Raw genomic sequence first — 26090 nt, 5'->3', positions numbered from 1 at the left:
TAAACTAAATGGATGCATTCACTTGGTTTACAATGGCCTCCTTTTTCAGGACCATCATCATGACTTTCACATTAGTATCTCTCTTGTCTTTTCCTCCCCTGCACATTCTTGTCTGTGAAGATGAGTTGGCTTTATTTCATAACTTGTAATGCATTCGGCCTGTGTGCATATTTACAGTGAACATGAATCCAGCATTATATCTTACACAGTCTTTAGTCCTCAGTACATATGAAATGCAGAGAAAGCCTGCATGTTTACCTTGACCAGGCTGATTATGGTGCTATAGAGGAGAGAGCATATGAAGAGGAATATGAAGGAAGAGGTTGTGGACCAAAGGCTGCTGTACTCATCCTCCTCAACGGCACCGTCAGTGCAGCTCAGAGCAAAATCCAGTTTTGACTTTGGATTAAAATCTAAGAAGAGGAAGGTATAGGTGGTTAGATGTGTAGGTGTGTGTGTGTGTGTGTGTGTGTGTGTGTGGAGCATTATTCACTTTGAACTTGAGTCCAGTTGAGCAGTGGACCAGTGCAGTACTACGTGAGGTATCACTTAAAACTTGTTTCAATGTATTGAAGTCATTCATTCAACAACAGTGTCTCCATGCAACATTTATTAGAAACAGTCAGCACACTTCTCAAGCTGTTCGACAGTGTGACAAAGACAGAATGAAACACAACATTATGACAAACCAACTGACATGTTGACTGTGAATTGTACAATCACAAAGACAGGCTCTCATGGCAGAGAGCACACACAGAGACAGACATGAGCACAGAGTGCCACATTTAAAGCTGAGTCTGCTATTTCTTACATTCAACGGAGTTACTCAGGGCGTAAGACACGTCTCGGGATTTCATTGGCTTGTTCCCACCAGCTGGCCAGACGTTGCAGGAGAACTTGGTCGTGTTCCACTTGTCCTTGGTGGTGATGTAAATACTTGTAACTAAGTATCCATTTTGGATCTTCTGTGGGGGGAAGTTAATGCCATCGCTATAGGTGCCGGTATTTTGTCCAGCATCTTCTCTCCAGGCGATGTAGTAATTCTGCTGTGCACGACTAGAGACCAGACACACCAGAGTGACCTCGGACCCCTGAGCTGGTTTGTCGATGTCCTCCCATGGGAGAATGTGGACTGTCACTTTTGGATCAGTCCCATCTGTAAAAGATTTGGTTTACTAAGGAGGTTCATACATAAACTTTACATTTGCTTTAAATATAGTAGATTATGACATGGGACATAAGGATGTGGTCTAAACACTGGTGCAAACATGCTGATAGGGGTTAGGGTCAGCCTACCTTTCTGTGCTGCACAGACTGTTGAGATTACTATACACACATTTAACATTACAAAGCTTTCAGTGAACATTCATTTTGTTTAAAACACTTCCGAACATCACTCTTAAGCCTGACCTCCATCCTGCCTGTAACTATGTGTGATGTCTGATTGAACGTTATCTGCAGCAGTGCTTGTCTATCATTTTTGCTCTATAGCTCTGTGCAGATATTCCAAGAAAGTCCTGTCCAAAAAATGTAAACCTGAATCCCCAGAAAGTTAGCTGCCTCCTCAGACTCTCAGAGTACTTTTCTATCACTCAGCAACATACCTCCTTTCTGGATGGTCAGTTCCTGAATAACTGGTGTCATATTGTCTCTTATGGCAGAACAGCGCACTTTGTTGATACTCTGCCAATCAGAGTCATCGTGCTGATTCCAGGTTTTGTTTCAATGTTGTCTGTCACATTTTGTCCATCGACTTGCCAGATGATCTGAAAGTCATTTGTAACGTTCTGGTCCGGTCCAGTAATGACACACTCAAACTTTGCCTGGTTGTTGCTGAATATTTCTTTGGGACTTGATTGGGTCAGTGTCACTGTGATAGGAACTACATAAACGAGAGCAACAGAGAAAAACAGTTTAGTACAGCAGTAAAAACTATGTTTGAGCATACTGTGACAGTTAACTCTGACTTACAGTACAACAGTGTTATGTACTGATTGCAGTAGCACTTTACCTTTAGAGGCCTTTGTTGTATATGTTGTTCCTTGGTTCGTCACCTCGCATGTATAAACAGCTTTACTGTCCCACTCTGAGTTCGTGACCTTTAGGATACTGACAGCTGTATATACGTCTCCATTGAGTTTGGGGGGGCAGTCAGTGAAGCCAGTAACAGAGTTAGCATTTTTTTTCCATTTGACTGACAATTGATTTGAGGGAAGATCCTCAATCGTACACACCAGGGTCTGAGTGTCTCCTGCTGGCACTGCTACCAAAGTTACCTTAGGAGGTGGAGGAGGAGGCTCTAATCATGTGGAAGAAAAAGACACAAGTAAAGATTTTAATTGACATCAGTCATTAATTATTCATTTTAGAATTTTGAATGTAAAATGCAGGACAGGTGAAGGTAAACATTAGAAACAGAAATGATTACTGAACATTTACAGATAAAAAACAGATTAAGAAGGTGATGCATGTGGGCTCATGAACGTAAGCAAGCCATAGTAATAACTTAAAAATCACTTACTTTGCAATGTCACATTTTTGGAGCCTCCAGGGTGAGTCACTGAGCAAGTAAAACTCCTCGAATCCCAGTCAGACTTTGACACATCTAGCACACTGACTCCTGTATATTTGTTGTCTTTCATAACCATAGGATATTGTTTAAAAGTCTGTGTGGTCCCGCTGGCATCGGTCCACTGGAAAGTGAGACTCTTTGGGAAGAAGTCTTGTGCAATACAGCCAACAGTGACTGTACCTGCAGTCCCAGAGTTACACTGAACCAAAGGAAACAGAGCCGGAGCCGCAGCTGTTTCTGTGAAAGAGTTTTACAAGTGTCAAAACATGTAAATACCAATACAGGCCAATGAAAGAACACAGGTGATCAACAGCTTGTCTAAAAATGAATCATAAATATAGTGCGTTGACTGATGGAACTGAAGACAGAGACACCTGCCCAGAAGATCATGTTTATGAATAAATACATTATTATTATTATCACTGATAAACAGTTTAATCTGAGTTTATACAAGAGCAAAACCACACTGTTGTGTCAAAAAGAATTAGTCAGTTTAAAACCTTTTTTGCCGTGTCGGGCATCGACCTTGTGGAATTTTTTTTTTTCATTATAGTAATTTGTTTTTTGTTGTTGTTTTTTTCATTTCAAATTAAAAACAATAGGTCGGTACAGTTCATTTCAAAGTGTAACTTTAAAATATAAATACAAAGTCATATGAATTATAACAGCTAATCAGTTGGCTGACAATATGACATAAAAATCATAAAAATAAATACAATATATTAATATACATATATATAATATAAATACGTATATACTATGCGATGTAACCATAAATTGTAAACTACTGTAGCTTAATAGATGTCATGTCTTGATGCTTTCTTTAAATGTCCTATTCATTTATTTAATATCAAACACTTTGGGTCTAATATATGATGAATAAAAATAGTTAATTAATTTTTCCCAAAAACATTTTTTGTTATCTTTATAACCACCTGTAACTCTTAAATCAGGGTGATTGTAAATATAAAATGCTACTAGTTGTCGGGGGATTTGAACATTTCACAAACTGAAATCCTAAATTGTTCTTACGTGCCTGGTTTATCTCAACAATCTTTTTAAATTATGTATTTAATATTAACTAATAAAGGAATAAATAATGACATATAATCCATATTCTAATAATGTTAACATAACGGATATAATCAACAAGTTAACACACTAACAACTTTGACTTTGACACAAGATAAACGTCTGTACTTGATTATGTCTTTCTTCAGTTTTTAGATATTTAAACACACACACACACACACACACACTTAATCTCACAAATAAAATATATGTATAGATTTACGCTAACTTCTTATTAAAACAAATCCAGGTACGGCATGGTTCATAATTAATATCCACGATAATCATTCATCAGCAACAATTATAATCGAGCTGAATAAATTCTACGAACATCTCAAACCTGCATTTAGTGATGATGCCAAAGAAAATGTTTTCAAAGCTTTCTAAGAAACAGCTGCGTTACAAACATCTGTCTGCTCTGTTTCACATCAGTATAAACCTAAATAAGGCCATTAGATAAACTTCTCTACCATCAAGAAACACACTAAAAACACACAAAAAAGACAAAAAGACTTTGTAATAAAAATTAAAAGTTTAAATGTGACTTACGTGAAGATACTGTGACATCAGTCCCCTGGCCCCAGTAGTCGAAAGCATCACAGTGCTACATCTCCACTCAGTGCCTAAACAAAAACCTCATGTACCAGAAAAATGCACAAAAACGTCATTATGTGACTGAAATAAACATAAATCCTGGTCAGTATTATACCCTGGTGTCATCCTATGATCATGTGTTTTGTGCTGATTCTTAATCAGTTCTTAAAGTAAAGATTTACTGGAAGATAACATTTACATCTGCGCACTAACTGTGACTTTAAACGATTGATTAACTAACTTTTAACGACTAATCTGCTCATTAAAAATGATAAACACAGTGTTACCTCATATTCCAATGAGAAATATTTCATCCTGTCCTTTTTCTCTGTCACAAGAATGGGAGAGTGTTGCAGATTGTTGCTGTTAGGTTTTTGTATGGCTCTATATCTGGGTGCCCACCCCATCACTGTGATAAACCCTCATACAAAAACCTGACACTGTTTCCTGCACTCGAGGAACAGGGACCTGTACTGTCAGCAGTGGGTAAGAATATCACAAAACTTCTATTCTAATTGACAAAACTATTTATACATGTTACACACTTCCTATTTAGCATTTTGCATTGCACATGTTTTAATCAGTTTATTGGGATTTTTTAAAATCAGTGTTGATTTTCCCTGTCATTGTCATTAATGTACTGTGACATGGCTTATGGTCACATTTGAATCTGAAAAATTTAACCTGCTCTGTGGCTTCCTGTGTCACTGTAGCTCTCGAGCACAATAATAAACAGCAGAATCTTCAGCCGTCAAGCTGTTCATCTGCAGATACACCTGGTCCACGTTGTTGTCTCTGGAAATGGTGAAGCGATTCTTGACTGACGTGGAATAAGCTGGCTTGTAAACTGTACCAGTTGTTTAGTCACGAAGGTGCATCTCACACAAAGAGAGGGTGGAACTGGAATTTCTGACAAAATTTCTGATTGTCAGTGAAAACAAACTTTTCTGTAGTTTGACTCTTTAACATCACCATGAAGTTGGCTTGAAGACTATAATGTAGTCAGTCACAAATGCAGTTATGCTTCAGATAAGAACTGCATTTTTTGTTTGTTTGTTTTAATAACAATTTTATGGAAGATTAAAAAGAAGAGATTTATTTAAGAACCATTAAAAACTGTGTCTGTACTGTAACAGTGAGCTGGTGTTGAAATCATTAGTGGTCTGAGGGCTCCTCCTCTGGTGGCTTCATGTTACAAGTGTTCAGGCACTGAGGGGTTTTTGTTCAGGTCTACTGATGCTTTGTGTCACTGTGAGTCTCTCCTGGCACAGTAATACACAGCAGTGTCTTCAGGCTGCACATTCTGTCCGTTTAGAGTCACTGTCTTGCTGGAAGAGTCTAAGCTGATACTGAACTTGTTCTTCAGTGAATCTTTGTAGTATGTGCCGTGTCCAACATGTGCACTTGCAATCCACTCCAGTCCTTTCCCTGCAGGCTGTCTGATCCAATGTGTACGAGAGCTGCTGAGAGTATAAGAGACCTGACAGGTGATGGTCAGACGTTGACCTGGCTGCACAGTCACAGAGGCTGGCTGTGTCAACTGTTGACACTTCACACCTGTGGAGGAAAACATGTTGAATACTGGATGAGTGTAATAAGAGTGAACAGTCAGTGTGCTGTGATAATAATAATAATAATAATAATAATAATACATTTTATTTAAAAAGCGCTTTTCAAAGTTCTCAAAGTCACTTTACAGAGACAGTTCAAACACATCAAATAAAACAACAATTTTCAGCAAATACCTCAAAGACAAAGAGGAGTAGTAATGGGAGTGAAAAAAACAAGTAAATAAGTAAATGAATAAAAGTAGCTAAACATTAAAAGCGCAATGGAACAGGTGAGTTTTGAGTAATGATTTGAATGATGGGAGGTCAGTGCAGTCACGGATGTGTTTTGGGAGGGAGTTCCAGAGGGTGGGGGCAGCAACGAAGAAGGCTCTGTCCCCCCAGGTTCTGTGCTTGGTCTTGGGGACGGTGAGAAGGTTGACATTGGAAGAGCGGAGGCTGTAGGAAGTGGTGTAAGGGTGGAGCAGGTCTGTGAGGTAAGAGGGGGCCTGGTTGTGGAGAGCTTTATGGGTGAGTAGGAGGAGTTTGAAGTGGATGAGTTGTGGGACAGGGAGCCAGTGGAGGTTCTGAAGGACAGGTGTGATGTGGTCACGGGAGCGGGTGTGAGTGAGGAGGCGGGCGGCAGAGTTTTGGATATATTGGAGTTTATTGAGGAATTTGGAGGTTGTGCCATAAAGGATGCTATTGCAATAGTCGAGGCGGGATGTAATGAAGGTGTGGATCAGGGCTTCGGCAGCATTGCGAGAGAGTGAGGGGCAGAGGCGAGAAATGTTTTTAAGGTGAAAGAAGGTTGTTTTAGTGACTTGCTTGATGTGTTGGTTGAAGGAGTTATTGCTGTCGAAGATGATACCAAGGTTGCGGCATTGAGGGGAGGGGGACAGGGTGGAGTTGTCGATGGTGAGGTGGAAGTCTTTGGCTGTTTGGGTGAGGGAATCTGGACCAATTAGGATCATGTCTGATTTGTCACAGTTGAGTTTAAGAAAGTTTGCTTGCATCCAGGATTTAATTTTGGAGAGACAGTTTGACAGGGTAGAGTGGGTTGAATGGGTGATGGATTTAGTGGAGATGTATAGCTGGATATCGTCAGCGTAGCAGTGAAAACGGAGACCATGACGACGGATGATTTGACCAAGGGGGAGGAGGTAGAGGATGAAGAGGAGAGGACCAAGCACTGAACCCTGGGGGACGCCTTGGGACAGAGGGGCAGTTGAGGAGGAGCAGTTGTTGATGAAGATGAATTGTTTTCTGTTAGTGAGATAGGAATGTAGCCAGTTGAGGACATTGTCAGTGATGTTGAGGAGGATTTGCAGGCAGGAGAGTAGGATGGAGTGGTTGATGGTGTCAAAGGCGGCGGTGAGATCAAGAAGGATAAGGATGGAGAGTAGGCCGGAGTCTGAAGAGAGGAGGAGGTCATTTGTGACTTTAAGGAGGGCAGTTTCGGTGCTGTGTTGTGTGCGGAATCCAGATTGAAATTGTTCGAAGAGGTCATTATTGTTGAGGTGGGATTTGATTTGTGAGGCGACGACACGTTCAAGGATTTTTGAGAGGAATGGTGACTGCAGCCAGTTTGAGAGAAGGAGGGGCAGACGCAGAGCTGAGGGAGGAGTTGACAATTTTGGAGACCAGTGGGGAGATGGTGTGGAAGCAGTGCTTAACAATGGCGGATGGGATGGGATCTAGCATGCAGGTGGAAGTTTTCATGGTTGAAATGATTTTAGACAGCTCAGCTGGGGAGACAGGGTGATAAGATGGGTGGAGGGGGGTGAGGAGGGTGGGGGGTTGTGGGGGGTGGTTAGAGAACTGTGGATGGTGTCAATTTTGGTTTGGAAAAATGAGAGGAAGGAATTGCATTTTTCAACGGTGAATGAGTTTGAAATATTGTCACTGGGATTAAGGAGTTTGTTTACGGTGGAAAAAAGAGCCTTTTGGTTATTGGAGCCGGTGTGAATGAGGTTGGAGTAGTAGGTAGAGCGGGCAGTATTGAGGACGGCTTTGTACTGTCAGAGGTGGTCTGTGTAGGCTTGGTGATGAACTGTTAAACCGGTCTTTTTATGCAGTCTTTCGAGCTGACGCTTGTGGGATTTCATTTGGCGGAGTTTGGGGGTGTACCAGGGAGCTGAGTGTGTGAATGAGACAGATTTGGTTTTGGTGGGGGCCAGTTGATCAAGACAGGAGGAGAGAGTGTTGTTGTAGTAGTTGACAAGCTCACTGGGGTCATCAGACAGCGGGGGAGGGAAGGTAGACAGAGTGTGGGAAAGAGAAGCTGAGAAATCTTGAGGGGAGATGGATTTGAGGTTTCTGAATGATATTATGCGTTTGTCCTTGGGGAGGGGGGTGGGGAGATGAATGTCCAAGATGATAGCTAAGTGGTCGGAGATGTGGAGATTGATGCTGGAGAGTTGTTGGATGGTGAGACCGGTGGGGCAGACTAAGTCCAAAGTGTGGCCATGATTGTGAGTGGGGAAGAAATCGGAGAGGAAAGATGGATTGGGCTTGGGAGGGCGGTAAATAACAGTAGTGACCAGGGGAGCAGGGCCGGGGAGTTTAAAAGCAATGTGTTCGAACGACTGAAAGGAGGGAGTGGATATGATGGTGATTGTTAGGTCTCTCTTATGGACTGAGGCCATGCCGCCGCCTCTTCCAGTGAGACGGAAGTGTATCCGGAGGGGGTGGCTTGGTTGAGTGAAAAATAGTCCAGATGTTTGTGCCAGGTTTCCGTGATGCAGAGGAAGTCTAGGTTGTTGTCAGTAATGAATTTATTTAAGATGAGTGCTTTGTTGTTGAGTGAACGGATGTTTAGCAGTGCCAGTTTGAGGAAATGCTACTGTGCGATTGGCTGTGAGGAATGGGGGAGTTGGTGGAGGTTGGGGTTGGACCGTTTGACATGTTTTATTGAGAGGTTACATTTGTTCACAGAGTTGGACCTGTTATAGGGATGGAGTGGTCTGACTGAGATGATAGACTGAATGGGGAGAGCAGCAGCAGGAGGGGACAGTGACAGCTCGGGCCTGTAGGAGGAGCTGTGGCAGGAGGAGGTACCCAGAGATGACACCAGAGAGCAAGACGATGTGTGGGTAAACATCAGTCAGTCACGTGGGTAGCTTTGCACAGCGTGCTGTAAATTCGCAGCTAACATTTGGCTGCCCAGCTTATTGGGATGAAAGCTGTCGCTTTTTAAAAAGGACTGTCGGCCCCAGAATAAATTAAAACGATCGATGAAGCCCACATTGCATGTCCTGCAGGCAGATAGGAGCCATGTGTGGAGGGAAAGGATTCTGCCGAAGATTTCCACACCGCAGCCGAGAGGGGAGAGCGGCCCGCTGATGAATACTGATTTTCCACAGGTGTTGAGATACTGAAAAAGTTTGTTGAATTCAGCCTTGGTGATTTCTGACTGTCGGCGGGATGCATCCACGCAACCAACATGGATAATAATTCTGTGGACAGACGATGGTAGTGAGTGTAGCAGGTCGGGGAGTTTTGCTAAGATAACAGAGACTGTGGCTCCGGGGAAACAGTGTGTTACCGCATTGAAGAAACGGATGTTTCTGGTGATGGAGTCACCAACTATCAGGGTGGTCGGAGGAAAAAGGCGACGTGGAGATGGTGACAGTGGACTCACTGGGCTGGGTGATGTTGAAAACTTAGTGACAGGCTTTAGGATACTGTGGTGTAAACTGTGGTAAGGACAGGAAGTGCTCAGGGTTTGGGATCCAGATGGCTTTGTTGTTGGGGCTTCTCCAGCTAAGAGAAGAAAGTCATGCAGATTGAGCTGGATGCTATGATGCTCTGCAAGGGGGGGGGGGGTCCAGGATGCAGGCTCACATGGAGTGGAGCTGGGCAGGGACTTGGGTTTGGCCCCCTGCTGTATCCAGGTGTTGTCCGGGTTGGTGTTCGGAGAAGGCACAGCAGCGGCCGGACCGGGAGCGGTGACGTCAAACGCCGGGGGAGAGGCAGCATCAGCGACAGGACAGGTGGCAGATGGAGACTCAGATTGTGCAGGACCAAAGATGATGGTGTCCATTTGCAGCTCAGCTTCACGGATCTGATGTAGCGAGGATATATGTTGTTCCAGCTCAGTGATCCTATCGGCGAGGCGGGTGGAGCTGACACAGCCGGGTGGAGAGGTGAGTGGAGCCATAGGTTGAAAGTAGTAACTGAGGATAGAGAGAAAAGGGGAGGCCAGTACAAGTGCTAAAAGTGCTTAGTTCAGGCTTGGTGATGTGGGTAGCAGGTAGGGGGTAGAGGCAGCTAGCAGGGAGGGCACGGGGACTTACATGCAGGGGCTCCAACTGGAGCCCACAGCGACGAAGCTGCTTAGCAGAAGTGACTCACAGAAAGCACAGCACAGGGCAGGATATCAGCAGCGGGACTTACCCTACACTTGGGCCCAGTGTGGAGATCAGGCTTCAGGCTGTGGAACAGGTGTTAAGAAGCATCTTGACACCCGGAGAGTCCTCGGCTGGGTATGCTTCAGCTGGTGGTGGCTAGCAGCCTGGCTAAAAACAAGGCTAGCACTTGTTGGTGCGGCTATGTTGCACAGCTCGGGCGATCTGGTTAAAATCTTACGTTTTGTCAGGCCAATGTTTAAAATCATACTGTCAGTGTCTCTGCCTCAGTGAGACTCACAGGATCCAGCAGCCAGCAGCAGCAGCAGAGCTACAGAGAACATGGTTGGTATTGAAGGTGATCTGATGGGAGCTTCTCTTCTTCTGCTGCAGCTGACAGCATGATATCAAGTCTTTATAGCAGACTGTGAGGAAGTTCACTTTGCATAGACAAGGACACTGACAGGCTATAAAAGAAGGATGGACTGTCCTGTCACATGTAGTCAAATCTGTGTGTTATGAACCTTTATTTTGACATTTTGATACAATTCAGAGTGACAGTTACACTTAGGTGAAAGGAATATTTAATATCCCCAGTCTCAACTACATATTGGAGAACACCAGATGTTACGACGGTCCAGAAGCACATTTAGATTAGTTCAGTTAAGCTCAGTTTGAGTAATAATAAGGAATAGGAAGTAACCTTGCCCCGCCCAGCTAGGTTTCTTTTTCTTCTCACTTTGATTTAGTTTATTATTTTCATGCCAAATATATTTGTATGTATATTTGTCTGTAACGCATGTTGTGTGTCTAAATAGTGATGCCGTAGTTTGTCGGCGCTTGTGTAGTTGCAGCCTTTTTTGATCTGCATGTGAGCTCTTTGCTGTGTGTATGCCTGCATGAGTGTCTGGACACGTTGGAGTGAGTGAGAGAGTGGAGCCGTGTGGGTTGGTGGAATCCGGTGTCGCCGTCTGTTGGTCGTTGAAGAAGACGTGAAGAGGATTTTCGGGACTGTTCCTGCCTGGTGTGCAGATCAACGCCGGCTGAGAGTAGCTAGCTAGAGCTAAGCTAGCTAGCCTTCATTGCACATAGATATATATACGTAGATGCCGCATTCAACGGTGCTCCTCATTGGAGCGATACGTCAATGTGGCCGCCATCTTGCCCAGGTGGAGCCGCGCTGCCTAATGCATGTATGTCTATTGAGGCAGGAGACTATTTATGATTAAAATCATCATTACTCGCTGAATTCTCAACCGATTTTAATGTGGTTTGGTTTGTTACAATTGTCAGACATGTAGTTATGATACAGGATATTTTGTTAAATAAAAAATGCAGCTTTTCATACCAAAATATTTGATCTTATGTAGATAAAGTAACAGTAAGTTCTACAACACATTTAAACTAAATGTGTTCTACAACACATTTAGTTTAAATGTGTTGTAGAACTTACTGTTACAACACATTTAGTTTAAATGTGTTGTAACAGTAAGTTCTACAACACATTTAAACTAAACTTTCCCCATGTAATAAATATTCTTTTTTCTTACTAGATGTACAATGCCCACCATGATGTCATTTAATTATTAATTTTGACTATAAATGTTTATTCACATTTCACACAATGTGCAAAAAATAGTGTATCAGCAGGGTTGTGCCGAGCTGCAGTGCAGATTCTGATTAACAAATGTTGGTTTTGTACAAGTGAAAATAAATGACTTAGAGCTGCATGTTTACACAAAATTTTGCTTTAATCTCATATGTATAACACCACAGTGCTCATGGGAGCATGGGCACAGAACTGTTTACATTATTAGGTCATATTTACAAAAAATACAGTGTACAGTAGCTAGTATTATTTTTAGAAGTCTGCCCAGTCCTGTCAAAGTCCTCAGGTCTGAAGTGACAGCTGCAGATGACTGAGGAGTCACTCGGGACAAAGTCCTTTCTGCTCACTGCTGCTACCCATGCCCGTGTCCTATCTGTGTTTTTTGGGAAACTACAGACAAAATAAGTGTGTCTTGTAGTTACAATTCAGGCCACAAGTTAACTACTAACGTTATACTGCGTTATGTCACGTTGGTGCCATGAAACAGATAGTTGACAATTTGGAATAACACATACACCGACATAGCTGTTTGACAAAGCATCATAATTTTATAAGTAATATTATATAAATGTTAACCTTTTTTCTTTAAGTTGTGTGACATAGCGTTAGCTTAATTTGGCATTAGGACCAGATCAGGACAGTTACTTTACTTGATTAGCTTAAAAGAAGGATCACTTTTTGAGATATATATCTCATTAAACATGTTCGTAACAGTAAAATATTGTAAAACAACTTCTTACCTGTGGAATGTTATTCCCTTCTGCTTGGTTTTAACACTTCTTTCGTTCGTACACCCAAATGCAGAGCAAAAATGTGGCATTTTTGCCGAGTCTGACATGGGTCTGAACCGGTCAAAGCACCTAGGCAAGATGGCGGCGGTACTGATGTATCCCACAAGCCAGGGTGTGGCATCTATGTCTATATATCTATGTTTGTCGCACCACGTTACCGTGGACTACAAACTCTGTAGCCGGCTCCTTTGACGGACAGTCACACCCCCCCTCATCTTCAGTTTCACCTGCTCCCCCTCTACACCTGGGACTTTCATCTTTCCTGGACATCATCGCTGCACGAGCTCCAACCCCTGGGCATCTGGTACCATAGCATAGGATTAGCACAGGGACTTAGCATAGTTAGCTTGGGCCATTTAGTATAAGGTTTAGTTAGGATAATATTGTGTATTGTATTTAATGTGTGTCTATTCATCTAGCTTCTATTAAAGGTACAGTTTGTTATTTCTTTATCCCTGTGTCCCTCCCCCAGTTATTTAGTAGAGTGTCCACCTTTCCAAATTACATATAATATTATACATAGAGGTATGCCGGTGGCTTTACATCGCCGTTTCTAATTGGCTTGTAGGTTTAGCAGTCATAATATTTTAGTGAGTCAAAGTAAGTATACAGCCCGTTCAGTTTAATTTAATTTTGTCATTGTAGCGTGAGCTGTAACACCAGAGCTGCAATAAAAATTGTCTGAATGAGGAGGTTTTATTGAGACTGTGTTTCTCTGAGTGTGTTGAAGATGTTGAACTGAAGCTGATTCTGTGAAAGTGAAAAGCAGAACGCCTAGTATTGACTTAGTTTGACATGTTGAGTTTTTGTACAGCTCTGTGGCTTCCTGTGTCACTGTGGCTCTCGAGCACAATAATAAACAGCAGAATCTTCAGCCGTCAAGCTGTTCATCTGCAGATACACCTGGTCCACGTTGTTGTCTCTGGAAATGGTGAAGCGATTCTTGACTGACGTGGAATAAGCTTTAGTGCTTCCACTCAAAGCGGAAATGTAAGCAACCCACTCCAGTCCTTTTCCTTCAGCTTGTCTGATCCAGGAGATATCTGCGCTGCTATCTGATATTCCTGCATATGTACAGGTGAGTTTGTGGGATTCTCCAGGGCGCTTTACCACTGGTTCAGACTCAGTCAGAGTCTGACTGCAAACACCTGGAGAGAAAAGTAGTGTTATCATCACAGAGCTGAAATATGAACCTTTTCAAAGAACAGGAGGAGTGCAGAAGTATGTATTCACCAGAAATCCATGATAGCATCAGAAACATTATACATGTAGCTGAAGTCATGGTGGAAATGTGTTGTATGTCTGCTCAGTGGTTTGGTCTCTCTTCTTCAGTCTGCAGTGAGATAAATAAAGATGGAGGAGATGAAGATTTGCATGGACTCCTCCTCACAGTGCTTTTTTATTTTGACATCATTAGTGGCTGAACAAGACACAAAGACAGAGATCACGACAAGATTCAAAAGAAGTGCCTCAAAGAGAAAATATCAAACTGTTGAATGAATCAAAATGAAGATGAAATGTTCAGGTGCTGTTCTTCATCTCACACAAAGAGAATACACCTTTTAGATTGTTGAGTAAAATATATTTTTCTAGAATTTAACTCATTAAAATCACCATGAAGTTGGCTCAAGACTAATTCAATTATGATATAGGTAATAACTGCAGGTGTTTTAGATAAAGAGAGAGAGAGAGACTGATGTTTGAGGATTTACTTTTATTGTCCTGTCACAAGCTATTTAAACCAAGTTGTCAGCTGAAGTTGTTTCATCACTTGAAAGATTCATATACATATCATGATGTATCAGTGATGGTGATTCAAGAGAATTTAATATGATGAAAACAGTTGCTGTTAAATTAGATTAAGAATTGTTTTTAATAAAATCTAAAGTCGCTGCTGTTAGAGTTAATGAAGAAGGATTTATAAAATCTAAAGTCTGTTTCTCTCTGTACTGTAACAGTGAGCTGGTGTTGAAATCATTAGTGGTCTGAGGGCTCCTCCTCTGGTGGCTTCATGTTACAAGTGTTCAGGCACTGAGGGGTTTTTGTTCAGGTCTACTGATGCTTTGTGTCACTGTGGCTCTCTGGCACAGTAATACACAGCAGTGTCTTCAGGCTGCACATTCTGTCCGTTTAGAGTCACTGTGTTGCTGGAAGAGTCTAAGCTGATACTGAACTTGTTCTTCAGTGAGTCTTTATAGGATGTGCTCCATCCAACATGTGCGCTTCCAATCCACTCCAGTCCTTTCCCTGCAGGCTGTCTGATCCAAGCTGTGTAGTAGGTGCTCACAGAATAAGAGACCTGACAGGTGATGGTCAGACGTTGACCTGGCTGCACAGTCACAGAGGCTGGCTGTGTCAACTGTTCACACTTCACACCTGTTAAAAGGAGAAAATGTTTTGTAATAAATGATCAAGTTATAGAGCAAAAGAAGAACTGCTGACTTTGACAAATCCAGAGAGACTCACATCCAGCTGCCAACAGCAGCAGCAGAGCTACAGAGAACATGGTTTATGTTGAAACTGACGTGCTGTGAACTCCACTGACAGCCTGATGTGATGTTTTTATAGCTGAGTAACAAGGAAGCTCACTGAGTTTGCATAGAATCAAACATATGAAGCATCAATGTTGGTCTAACTGGAGCCAATAGAAGAGTCTGTTCAGTGTTATTATATCTGCAGAGTGACAACAAATCACCTCTGCTTTACATTTGATCCATATTCCAGCATTTGCATGCAACCATTGCTAACTTTGTTTTACTGTCAATATTTTGTATCATCTACTTACTGCATTTATGAATTCATTTACTGCTTCACTTACTGTACTGACATGATTACTGTATTTGCTGTACACAGACATAAAGTGACAGCAGCCAGAATCATGTCAATTAAATAGTATAAAAACTTCAGTCTGATGCGGCTGGTTTGAATAAATTCTTTTTAACAGTTTCAGTGTTTGTAGTTGTTGGAAAACAGCTGCTCAGGAACTGAAATGTTTCACAAACTGCAGTAAAATAAATCTTTCAACGGCGGTGAAAACTTTGGTAGTTTTTACATTTCTGAGTTACTTTTTGTGTTAATCAACACTGATTACCTTCATCTGTGTGGTTGTGTCACATATATATGCACATTCCTTTATTGCAACAAACTGTCAGTATTGTCTCACATCTTTTCTGGATATTTCTCTGCAGACACAATAATAATTCTTTGATTATTATATTAATACAATTTGAATATGAAAAACCTCTCTATATCTTTTATGTTGAGAAATAATATCCCTCAGTTTTCAGGACTTCATAATGCAGGGACAAAGATGAATTCATGGTTTCATACAGGAAATGTTTCTAATGGAAACTATAGGATATCAAAAGACATATAATACAGAATATAAGAATTAAAAACATGATGTAATGTATTTTAATGTAAATAACATTGATACAAATGATATAAACAAATACATGATGAATTCTCAATGCTTGTGCAGCCTGGAAGATACTGTAGGTTTTTGTACAGCTGCTCAACCAACTCCAGTCACTGTGGCTGTCGAGCACAATAATAAACAGCAGAATCTTCAGTCTTCAGACTGTTCATCTGCAGATACACCTGCTGTCTGCTGTTGTCTCTGGAGATGGTGAACCGGCCTTGAACTGACTGAGAGTAGTAGATGCTGCCACCAGTATTGCTGATATAAGCGATCCACTCCAGTCCTTTTCCAGGAGCCTGTCTGACCCAGTTCATGCTGGAGCCACCAAAGTTAAATCCAGAGGCTGTACAGGTCAGTCTGTGAGATTCTCCAGGCCTTTTAATCACTGGTTCAGATTCTGTCAGAGTCTGACCATCAACACCTGTCAAGACAGCAAGAAAACCATGACATGCAACACATTTACAACCTAAACGAAAAAAAAGAAAAATATAAAATTCATCAAAACTCTTCACCTGCCCAGCAGATAGTTAAAAGCAGCAGTCCTGTCCTATAGTCCATCATGTTAAACTGCGTGTCCACTGTTCTCTGTCCTCCTCTCTGCAGTCAGATAAGTAGAGGTGGAAGATATCTGAGTTTTGCATTGACTCCTCCTTGTTAAAGAGTGTCTTCTGTGACAACAAATCACTTGTGATAATTTAATTCATTACCCACTGACATTTTCCAAATGTCCCTGCATTTACAGAAAATATTCAAGTGTTAATTTTGTTTCATGGTACAAAATGCATGCCTGAATATATAGTACTGATGCTTCTGGTTTGCAGGTTTAAACAGAAAAAACTTAAATGGTAAATGGCCACAAAACGGCTTTAGTGTTAACATGAAGTTAACATTAATCACTGTTTTCAACATGTTTTGGATTGTGAACATTTCAGGTTTCTATTTATCTTCAGATCCAGCCAATTTCTGTGATCAAACGTTGTTCTGATGTGCTTTACTTGTGTTTTTGTTTTGGTTTTTTTTGAGGGGGTGATATTCGGAGGAACTGATGAGTTTACAGTCAAATATAGAGAAATCTAATGTGGATATATCAAAGTGCTTTTGCAGGTGGTGAGAAAACTCTGATGTCATTAAGATCACATTGCTGTTTGTTGTCTGTGGAGGTTTTTGTGCAGCTGTTCCACTGTCTTCAGTCACTGTGCTTTGTCGAGCACAGAAGTAAACAGCAGAATCTTCTGCTGTCAGGCTCTTGACCTCGAGGTACTGAGTGCTGCTGGGCACATCTTCAGTCATGATGAAACGACTTTGAAAGGAGCTGCCATAGCTAGCAGAGTTTCTGCCTGCATTCATCTCCCCAATCCACTCCAGAGCATTCCCTGGCCTCTGTCGTATCCAGTGAATATAGTAGTCTGTCATGTCAAAACCAGAAATGATACATGACATCTTCACTGTCTCTCCAGGTCTTTTCACCTCAGAGGAAGACTGGTCCAGTTTGATCTCACTCCAAACTCCTGTAAGTAAAGACATTGTGATCATCATCACATTTATATATCACAGATTAGATATTTTTAAATGTCTTTAGTGAGTTAAAGCAGAAATTCTTCTCACCATGAAAAGTAACTATGAAGAATAAACTCCAGCAAATCATATTTTCCATTCTGTGATAAACACTGTAATCCAGTGCTTTGTGATCTGAATCTTTTGAGGGTTTATAAAGTGTCCCAGTTGTTGTGTCATAAATGATCTGAGAGCTGTTAATGATGTGATTATAAGGAGGGAAGTGTTTGCATGGACCTCCCTCTGCAGGTGTGAAAAGACAACATGGAAAGCAGATGTACTTTCACATCAGTAGAGATTTCAACAAGAGCAGGGGGAAATGTCAAAACACCAAATACCTGGAAACTGCTTGTATTGTAAACTATGATAGTTGAATACTACAGGGAGAGACAAGATGTATTTTTCTGGCAGTATATTCAACTGAGAAACATTTCTAATATTATTTTTAAGAGGAAATCAAAATATTTACCTTCATGGATTCTGGTCATACATTTTGAAGAGGCAGATGACACTTTATTATGACCAAATTACAAATATATTACTTGCACCCTATCACTGCACACTGTTGAATGGTGTTCATTTTGTCTTTGGCAAATATTATTGCCTCTCTCTTTTCATAGAACAGGAAAGGCATGTTTTCATGTCTTCTCTAAGCTATGGATGTGCACAATTAGTCAGCTAGTCTATTAGATGCACCTCAAGGAGACGAGCAGCAAGTAGAGAGGAAACTTGTGGAGGAGCTCAGCGAGGAGACACAGGTGTATTCATGTCTCTTCCTTGCATCTCTCTCATCATGCTTGCTGGGAGGAGCTAAAATGTGAGGAGGAGATGCAAGTGATGGAAGCGAGGAGACACATGAACATATTTGTTCCTCCAGGAAATTAAAGATTTATTGTCTTATTGCAACGTCACTAATGTGTTCAGCTTTCATCACAGTATCTCACAGCAGCTCCTGCAGTCTTCTGGCTGTTTGTCTTAAAATCTCTTTGAGATGGTGAGATGGTGAACTTCAGCTTAATGAACACATGAAGCTGCAGTCACTGCTGATCCAGCTCTGTTTGTGCTGTGGTGAAGTGAGCTCACAAAGGGTGTGTGTATAAAATTATAGTTCAGTCCAGGGTTTGATTGTCAGTCAGTTAAGATCAATGAGAACAGCAGATCTGAGTGTCTCCTTTTCAGTGGCGGCTGCTGGTCTTTCAAGGAGGGGAAGCTCATTTTCGGCCTACATCATAAAATGTGTCCGTTTATTTATACGTAAATTCTATCCTCTGGGGCTGCTGTGGAAGGCTAGTGTGACCGCCTGTGAGTGCTTTGGGATGTTGGAGCGGTTCACAGCACCACCTGCTGCTCGTTGGGGACAGTAGCTGCAGAGCGACAGAAGTCAGAGTCTCCAAACACGAGTACAGTCTCCAATAACACCAGAAAAAGATGCTAGATTTGTCGCTAGTCATTTTTAACAAAGAAAAAGTCACTAAGAGGATTAGAAAAGTCTGCCCCATAGACCCCCAGAGACGCTGAGCGTCCGATGGGCGGGACAAAACCGAGCATTTATCCAATGACTGTCTAGTTTCGCTGCAGTGGAACAACCCACTCTGTGCTTCCCCATTGAAGTCTTTGGATGCTGAGCTTCCACTGTATAATGCACTGTGACTCTACGGGAATGAATGAGAAGAAAGTCGCGTCAGTGACCTGTGATAAGTAGCTGATTCTGAACAAAAGTTTAACGCGTTCTAGCGCATATTTAGGCTAGTCAATGAAATGTAAACACAACAGTACATATTTGGCCACTTATTTTTTGACAGTTTAGGGGAAGCTGAGCTTCCCTTGCAGTCTTAGAGCAATCGCTACTGCTCCTTTTAGTGACAGGGGAGAGAGAAACTTGACACAAAATATTACATGCTTAAGCTCTACCAGCCCCTTGAGAATGAGCTCTACAGGTTTTTGTACAGCTGCTCAACCAACTCCAGTTACTGTGGCTGTCGAGCACAATAATAAACAGCAGAATCTTCAGTCTTCAGACTGTTCATCTGCAGATACACCTGCTTTCTGCTGTTGTCTCTGAAGATGGTGAACCGGCCTTGAGCTGACTGAGAGTAATAAGTGGTGCGACCACTGCCACTACTGATATAAGCAAGCCACTCCAGTCCTTTTCCAGGAGCCTCCTGATCCAATGCATATAGTAGTCACTAAATTTGAACCCAGAGGCTGTACAGGTCAGTCTGTGAGATTCTCCAGGCCTTTTAATCACTGGTTCAGATTCTGTCAGAGTCTGACCATCAACACCTGTCAAGACAGCAAGAAAACCATGATATGCAACACATTTACAACCTAAAAGAAAACCTAATATAGTAATCAACAAAAATCTTCACCTGCCCAGCAGATAGTTAAAAGCAGCAGTCCTGTCCTATAGTCCATCATGTTAAACTGTGTGTCCACTGTTCTCTGTCCTCCTCTCTGCAGTCAGATAAGTAGAGGTGGAAGATATCTGAGTTTTGCATTGACTCCTCCTTGTTAAAGAGTGTCTTCTGTGACTACAATTCACTTGTGATAATTTAATTCATTACCCACTGACATGTAACATTTTCCAAATGAGTTTTGCACTGACTCCTAGAGAGGAAACAGCTGGACTGAAGGTATTTAATGAAACTGCTGAATTAATATCCAACAGTCAACCCTCAGTCACCTGTTTTAATATTCATGTGTTTTAATTTGTGTTAAAGTCTATCAGTATTAACAACACAACCACAGTTATTATAATAAATCACAAATGTTAATCTGAGTTCAGACATCTGACACATGAACACACCTGGTTTAATCACATTTGTGAACCTATAATTCATCTTGGTATCAAGGCTCTGTTTCTCATTAGTCATTTTGAGCATAATGTGCAGCACATGACAGCATTTACAGTGATAGAAATAAAAAGCAGTGTTATCCATCATCTACTAAATTGCTTTATTATCACATCATCCAATCAGCCAGTGTTTGAATATGTATGGGACTGTGGACATTTCACTTTTCTAATTATCTTCTGAACTAGCCAAGTTCACTCTGTTATCAAATGTTAAAATATACAGAAATCTAATGTGGATATATCTAATGTGGACTGGTCCAGTTTGATCTCACTCCAAACTCCTGTAAGTAAAGAAACGATCATTATCAATCAGACTTGTAAAATCACAGGTTGCACATTTATAAAATCAGTAAAGCAGATTTAAGTTTCTCACCATGAATAGTAACTACAATTAATAAACTCCAGATAACTGTATTTTCCATTCTGTGATAAACACTGTAGTTCAGTGCTTTCTGATCTGAGTGTTTCAGAAATATATCAAACGGTCCCAGTGATCTGCCACAAGTTGCTGATGGTGTGTTTATAAGAGAGGAAGAGCTTGCATAGACCTCCCTCTGTGGGTTTAAACAGGGAACATGTGGCGCAGATACATTTCCATAAGTAGAGTATCTCTACAAGAACGACACAGGAAACTGTAAAATATTAATATCCTGGCAACTAATTTCTGCTCCAATGGAAGATAACGGGACAACGACAATCTTTAACTAATGGTGCAATGAAGAGCTTTTTGGCTAAATTACAAAAAGTTATTTACATTGTTTGTTTTGTATTTGTGAAGAGGCAGAGCTACTGTTTAAGTTATAATGAAGTTATCAGATGCTATTTTCCATCCCATTACATGGTAACAGGGCACATTTCGCCCCATCCTCTCTGGGCATCACAATACACAAAAGTAAATTATTAAAGCATGTCATATACATCTTGTATTCAGGGAAAATCAAGCCTATCTAACTCTCTTCTATACTGATGTTGGCTGCAGTGGAAGTCAGATGACATCTACACAGATGCATTAAATACATAACTTTTCTTCTGTCTACCATGAACAAGAAATGGCCTCTATTAGTGAATTCTATAAACAGGGTTTTGCATTGACTCCTCAGCACAGTAAGGATACAGCTGATTGGACTGCTTGGGTGCTTTTTTTGTAATTAATGAATAAATATAAATTGTAACGTGCTGTTGAACGTCACAATCAAGCAACTAAATGGTTTACATAATTAGATGAGATGAAAATGGGAACTAGGGTTTGATTTGAACAAATATGCCATCATCAGTAGATGTGTTAATGTCAGATAAGAGCATTCAAATCACCTCTGTTCTTTATTTACCTTACTGTTAGTGCATGTGTTTTAATCATATGATCAGTATGAGTCAATGAGTCAAAGTCAGTCAGTCCTAGACTGCCCTCTAGAGTTTTGAAAGAGGGACTCAGCATGGAGACACATGACGTTTTGTTCATTAGGTCTGTTTAATAGTCTGAACTCTGTGGATGTTGTATTCTGTCACTGTCTGCTGAGAGAGAGGAGATCTGACCTGTTTGAGTCTTCTTCCAGTCTGTATGGTGATACAATTATTTCACTGCAATGATCTATAATGTTTATTTATTGTTGTTGTTTTTTTCTTTTTACATTTGGTACAATATCAGATAAAGAGTGGCCTGTGGGACTCTGGGTGAAGTGTTCAGAAGTCCTGCTGTTCCAGTTTTATAATTACGGTTGGATCAAAGTGGTGTCTCATGATCAGGTTTATTCTTTTCTCCCTATCTTAGTATCATATTCAGTGTTTTAGTGCATTCATTGTGCCTTGGTCAGAGTCTGCACCTTCAGCCCCTGATTCTGTATACTGCTCCTAAATTAGCACATGCAGTAATTTCTTTCAACCCCAAAGCAAAGACAGTTGTTGTTTATCAGCCCAGTCAGAGGGGTTACTGTAGGTTTTTGTACAGCTGCTCAACCAACTCCAGTCACTGTGTGTCTCGAGCACAATAATAAACAGCAGAATCTTCAGTCTTCAGACTGTTCATCTGCAGATACACTTGATCGACGTTGTTGTCTCTGGAGATGGTGAACCGGCCTCGAACTGACTGAGAGTAGTAGATCTCAGCACTGTCATATCTGATCATGGCAATCCACTCCAGTCCTTTTCCAGGAGCCTGTCTGATCCAGGCCATCCAGTAGCTACTAATGTCTAATCCAGAGGCTGTACAGGTCAGTCTGTGAGATTCTCCAGGCCTTTTAATCACTGGTTCAGATTCTGTCAGAGTCTGACCATCAACACCTGTCAAGACAGCAAGAAAACCATGATATGCAACAAATTTACAACCTAAAAGAAAACCTAATATAGTAATCAACAAAACTCTTCACCTGCCCAGCAGATAGTTAAAAGCAGCAGTCCTGTCCTATAGTCCATCATGTTAAACTGTGTGTCCACTGTTCTCTGTCCTCCTCTCTGCAGTCAGATAAGTAGAGGTGGAAGATATCTGAGTTTTGCATTGACTCCTCCTTTTTAATGAACAATATCTTCTATTCAATCTCTCCTCAAAACTTATTTTCATGCTGTGGCTTTCTCCTGCATGACAATATTTTGTTATATTATTTTACATAAAGAATCATCTCACTGTATCTCTTACAATTTTAATTGTTTTTACATTATGATCCTGATGTTACTGTCGTTCTTGATTTACTGTCACTTTGTAAGATCTGAACACATGTATTTATATTAGGGTGACCATATTTTGATTTCCAAAAAAGAGGACACGCGGCCCGGCCACGACATAGCCTACTTAAATGATACTCGCAGTTTACTCAAAGATGCCTTATAATTTTAATAGGCCTATAGCCTATTTAAAGTTTATATATATGGATAGAAAATTCAGTTATATTACAAAATAATATCTCTCAAAGACAGAAATTCAGATGGGCCCCTATAGGGGACACATAGGCCTACACACACTAGAGTGTGGTCATCCGAGCCCGACGGGTCCTGACGGGTCGGGCCCTTATTTTATACAGTCTATGGGTCAAAACAACAATGTCCAATGACTATGGAGTGAGAGAATAAATGGATGTTTGAACTATAATTCAGCTGTACACTTGTTAACTGTCCTTATTGTCTACTGTTTATTTTACTCTTCTTCATGATATAAAAGAGCACTTTCATAGATACATTTTTAACAGATAATCCAGCAGACATCTTCCTGTGCAATACAGCTATTTTTGTGATTGCATATCGTCACACAGGTTTCAGTTCCCATGTAGCTAAAATCCTCTGGAGGCTCCAAGTTTCTCTGTATGTCTGTGGCTTTAAACTGCCACAACCTGAATACTCAAACCTTTAAAAGTTCAAAATAATACAGCCTTCAACCAGCTGCAGCAAACTAAAATATTTATTTGGATGATCTTGCTTCCACTTCATTTGTGTCTGCTGCATTATTAAATAAATATATAAACAAAAAACTGATTAATTAATCTTGAAATTATAATCAGATGTATTTAAGAATTTATGAATTTTAACAGTTATTCAAACGTCTTCACATTTAGCTGCATGCTGTGAGCTGGATCAGACAACCTGCAGGAAAAGCTGTGGAATGGACGAGGAGAGGCCTCTCTGCTGCCACAAGAAACACTTCTGCCAGTAGTGTAAGAGGCTGTGTAGAAATCAGTAGAGATGATAGCAACAGCATGGTGTATGTGAGACTGTCCAACTTAAAGCCAGAGGACTCTGCTGTGTGTTACTGTGCCAGAGACTCACGCTCGTCAAAGGAAGCAGAGAGTTAAAAAACCTCCACAGACATTTTTACAAACACCAACAGGTGGCAGTAGAAGATAAGAAGTCAAATGACACTAAGGAGCGTATGACAGTGTCTCCACACTTTATTCACAGAGTTTATGCTCCACACACACATACAGTAGATTCACACTATGAAAACAACAGCTGATGTTGTGCTTTGTTACTTCTGTTTCTTAGTGTGATATTTAACATAGTATTTTCTACAGCAGTTATGGTTCATAATGTTTCCATGACTGATTGTTTTAAATCAGGTGTTAAAAATATATGTGGTCATGTCTGTGCATCATTTTTCCAATACTTAAATGGTCCAACAAAAGCTGCTGAGGAGAATAAATAAATACATCTGTTTTGAGTTGAAACATTTCCATTGAATCAATTGAAAAGAATCTTCATCATTAAAATCTTAATATGAAAGAATGATCTAAATCATATCTTATCCAGAGATGTGATGTGTTTGTCTTTGAGGAGGAGTCAATGCAAAACTCTGACCTCTTCCATCTCTACATATGTGTTGCAGAGTGAAGGACAGACACTAAATCACTGACATACACACTGTAGACTGGACAGAGACACCTGGCTTTTACAATGATCACACCTGATTACTGGGTTGTTTTTCTCATCCTGTCAATTAACTGGGCAGGTAAGAACTGTTATTGTTTTTCTGACAAACCTCCTGGTACAAATACAATATGGCTGCATTACAGTAACTGATGAGCTGTTTAAATGTCTGTAGGTACTGAGGGTCAAACACTGACTGAGTCTGAACCAGCGATTAAAAGGCCTGGAGAATCCCACACACTGACCTGCACATATTCTGGGTTCAGTGGCCATCACTGGAATGCTTGGATCAGACAGGCTGCTGGAAAAGGACTGGAGTGGGTCGCTACTATCAGCAGTGACAGCGGCAGCATCTACTACTCTCAGTCAGTCAAAGGCCGGTTCACCATCTCCAGAGACAACAGCAGACAGCAGGTGTATCTGCAGATGAACAGTCTGAAGACTGAAGATTCTGCTGTTTATTATTGTGCTCGACAGCCACAGTGACACAGGAAGCAGCAACGCTGTACAAAAACTCAACATGTCAAAACAAGTCAAAACCCTGGATCTTAGATTCACAAAAAAAGCTTTGGTCCAACATCATCAGCACACACACACACACACACACACACACACACACACACACACACACACACACACACACACACACACACACACACACACATTATAAAAGGGCTTCATTCAGACAAGTTTTATTAAAGCTCCCCCATATGTAGTTGAGGTGGAGTTACTATAAAAAACATTTATAAATTTTCTTTCACTCGCCTGTAGAAAATAGGGTTGTAACTCAATTCCATTGCATTTGACAGGACAATTCATCCTTCTTTTATAGCCTGTCAGTGTCCTTCTCTATGCAAAGTGAACTTCCTCACAGTCTGCTATAAAGACTTGATATCATGCTGTCAGCTGCAGCAGAAGAAGAGAAGCTCCCATCAGATCACCTTCAATACCAACCATGTTCTCTGTAGCTCTGCTGCTGCTGCTGGCTGCTGGATCCTGTGAGGAGCTTTCAGTGGATTCACACTAATAAACACATTAGAAACACTGAATAGTCAGATGAATGATGGAGATAATGTTGATTTGTCTTTCCACAGGTGTGAACAGTATTGACCTCATCCAGCCAGACTCAATGGTTGTGCAGCCTGGACAGTCTTTGACCATCACCTGTCAGGTCTCTGGTTATTCTTTGACTGATAACAGCTATGCAATAGGTTGGATCAGACAGTGTGAAGGAAAACCAATGGACTGGATTTCTCATATGTGGGGTGGAGGTACTCTTCGTAAAACTAATGCTCTGAAAAACAAGTTCAGCTACATAAGAGAAACTTCAGCTGGACCAGTGACTCTAACAGGACAGAATCTGCAGCCTGAGGACACAGCT

The 26090-nt window shown here is 41.1% G+C and overlaps 2 protein-coding genes, 1 pseudogene and 5 gene segments (V, D, J or C); 3 read left to right on the top strand and 5 right to left on the bottom strand.

Moving 5' to 3' along the window:
* The window catches only part of LOC125878734 (uncharacterized), a 231193-nt gene that overhangs the window by 47045 nt on the left and 158058 nt on the right, over positions 1–26090 (top strand). The gene's annotated exons all lie outside the window — the stretch shown is intronic.
* LOC125878736 (immunoglobulin mu heavy chain-like) overlaps positions 1–26090 on the top strand; it is a 135060-nt gene that overhangs the window by 49285 nt on the left and 59685 nt on the right. The window contains 1 exon segment of the mRNA XM_049560110.1: positions 25921–25980. Within this exon segment, the coding sequence (XP_049416067.1) occupies positions 25921–25980 (60 nt within the window).
* LOC125878763 (immunoglobulin gamma-1 heavy chain-like) lies at positions 596–21211 on the bottom strand (annotated as a pseudogene).
* Positions 13185–13873, bottom strand: LOC125878747 (immunoglobulin heavy variable 3-48-like). The segment is given in 2 exon segments: positions 13185–13681; positions 13767–13873. Coding segments are annotated over 2 exon segments (366 nt in total).
* Positions 14585–15149, bottom strand: LOC125878757 (Ig heavy chain V region 5A-like). The segment is given in 2 exon segments: positions 14585–14909; positions 15000–15149. Coding segments are annotated over 2 exon segments (348 nt in total).
* On the bottom strand, positions 16032–16593 carry LOC125878750 (immunoglobulin heavy variable 3-48-like). The segment is given in 2 exon segments: positions 16032–16375; positions 16467–16593. Coding segments are annotated over 2 exon segments (363 nt in total).
* LOC125878751 (immunoglobulin heavy variable 3-7-like) lies at positions 21274–22884 on the bottom strand. The segment is given in 2 exon segments: positions 21274–22639; positions 22726–22884. Coding segments are annotated over 2 exon segments (363 nt in total).
* LOC125878745 (Ig heavy chain V region 914-like) lies at positions 24669–25210 on the top strand. The segment is given in 2 exon segments: positions 24669–24791; positions 24885–25210. Coding segments are annotated over 2 exon segments (366 nt in total).

Source organism: Epinephelus fuscoguttatus, linkage group LG19 (assembly GCF_011397635.1).
Source record: "Epinephelus fuscoguttatus linkage group LG19, E.fuscoguttatus.final_Chr_v1".
NCBI lineage: Eukaryota > Metazoa > Chordata > Actinopteri > Perciformes > Serranidae > Epinephelus > Epinephelus fuscoguttatus.
Note: the sequence above shows the minus strand (reverse complement) of the source record. Positions and strands in the feature narration are given on the sequence as shown.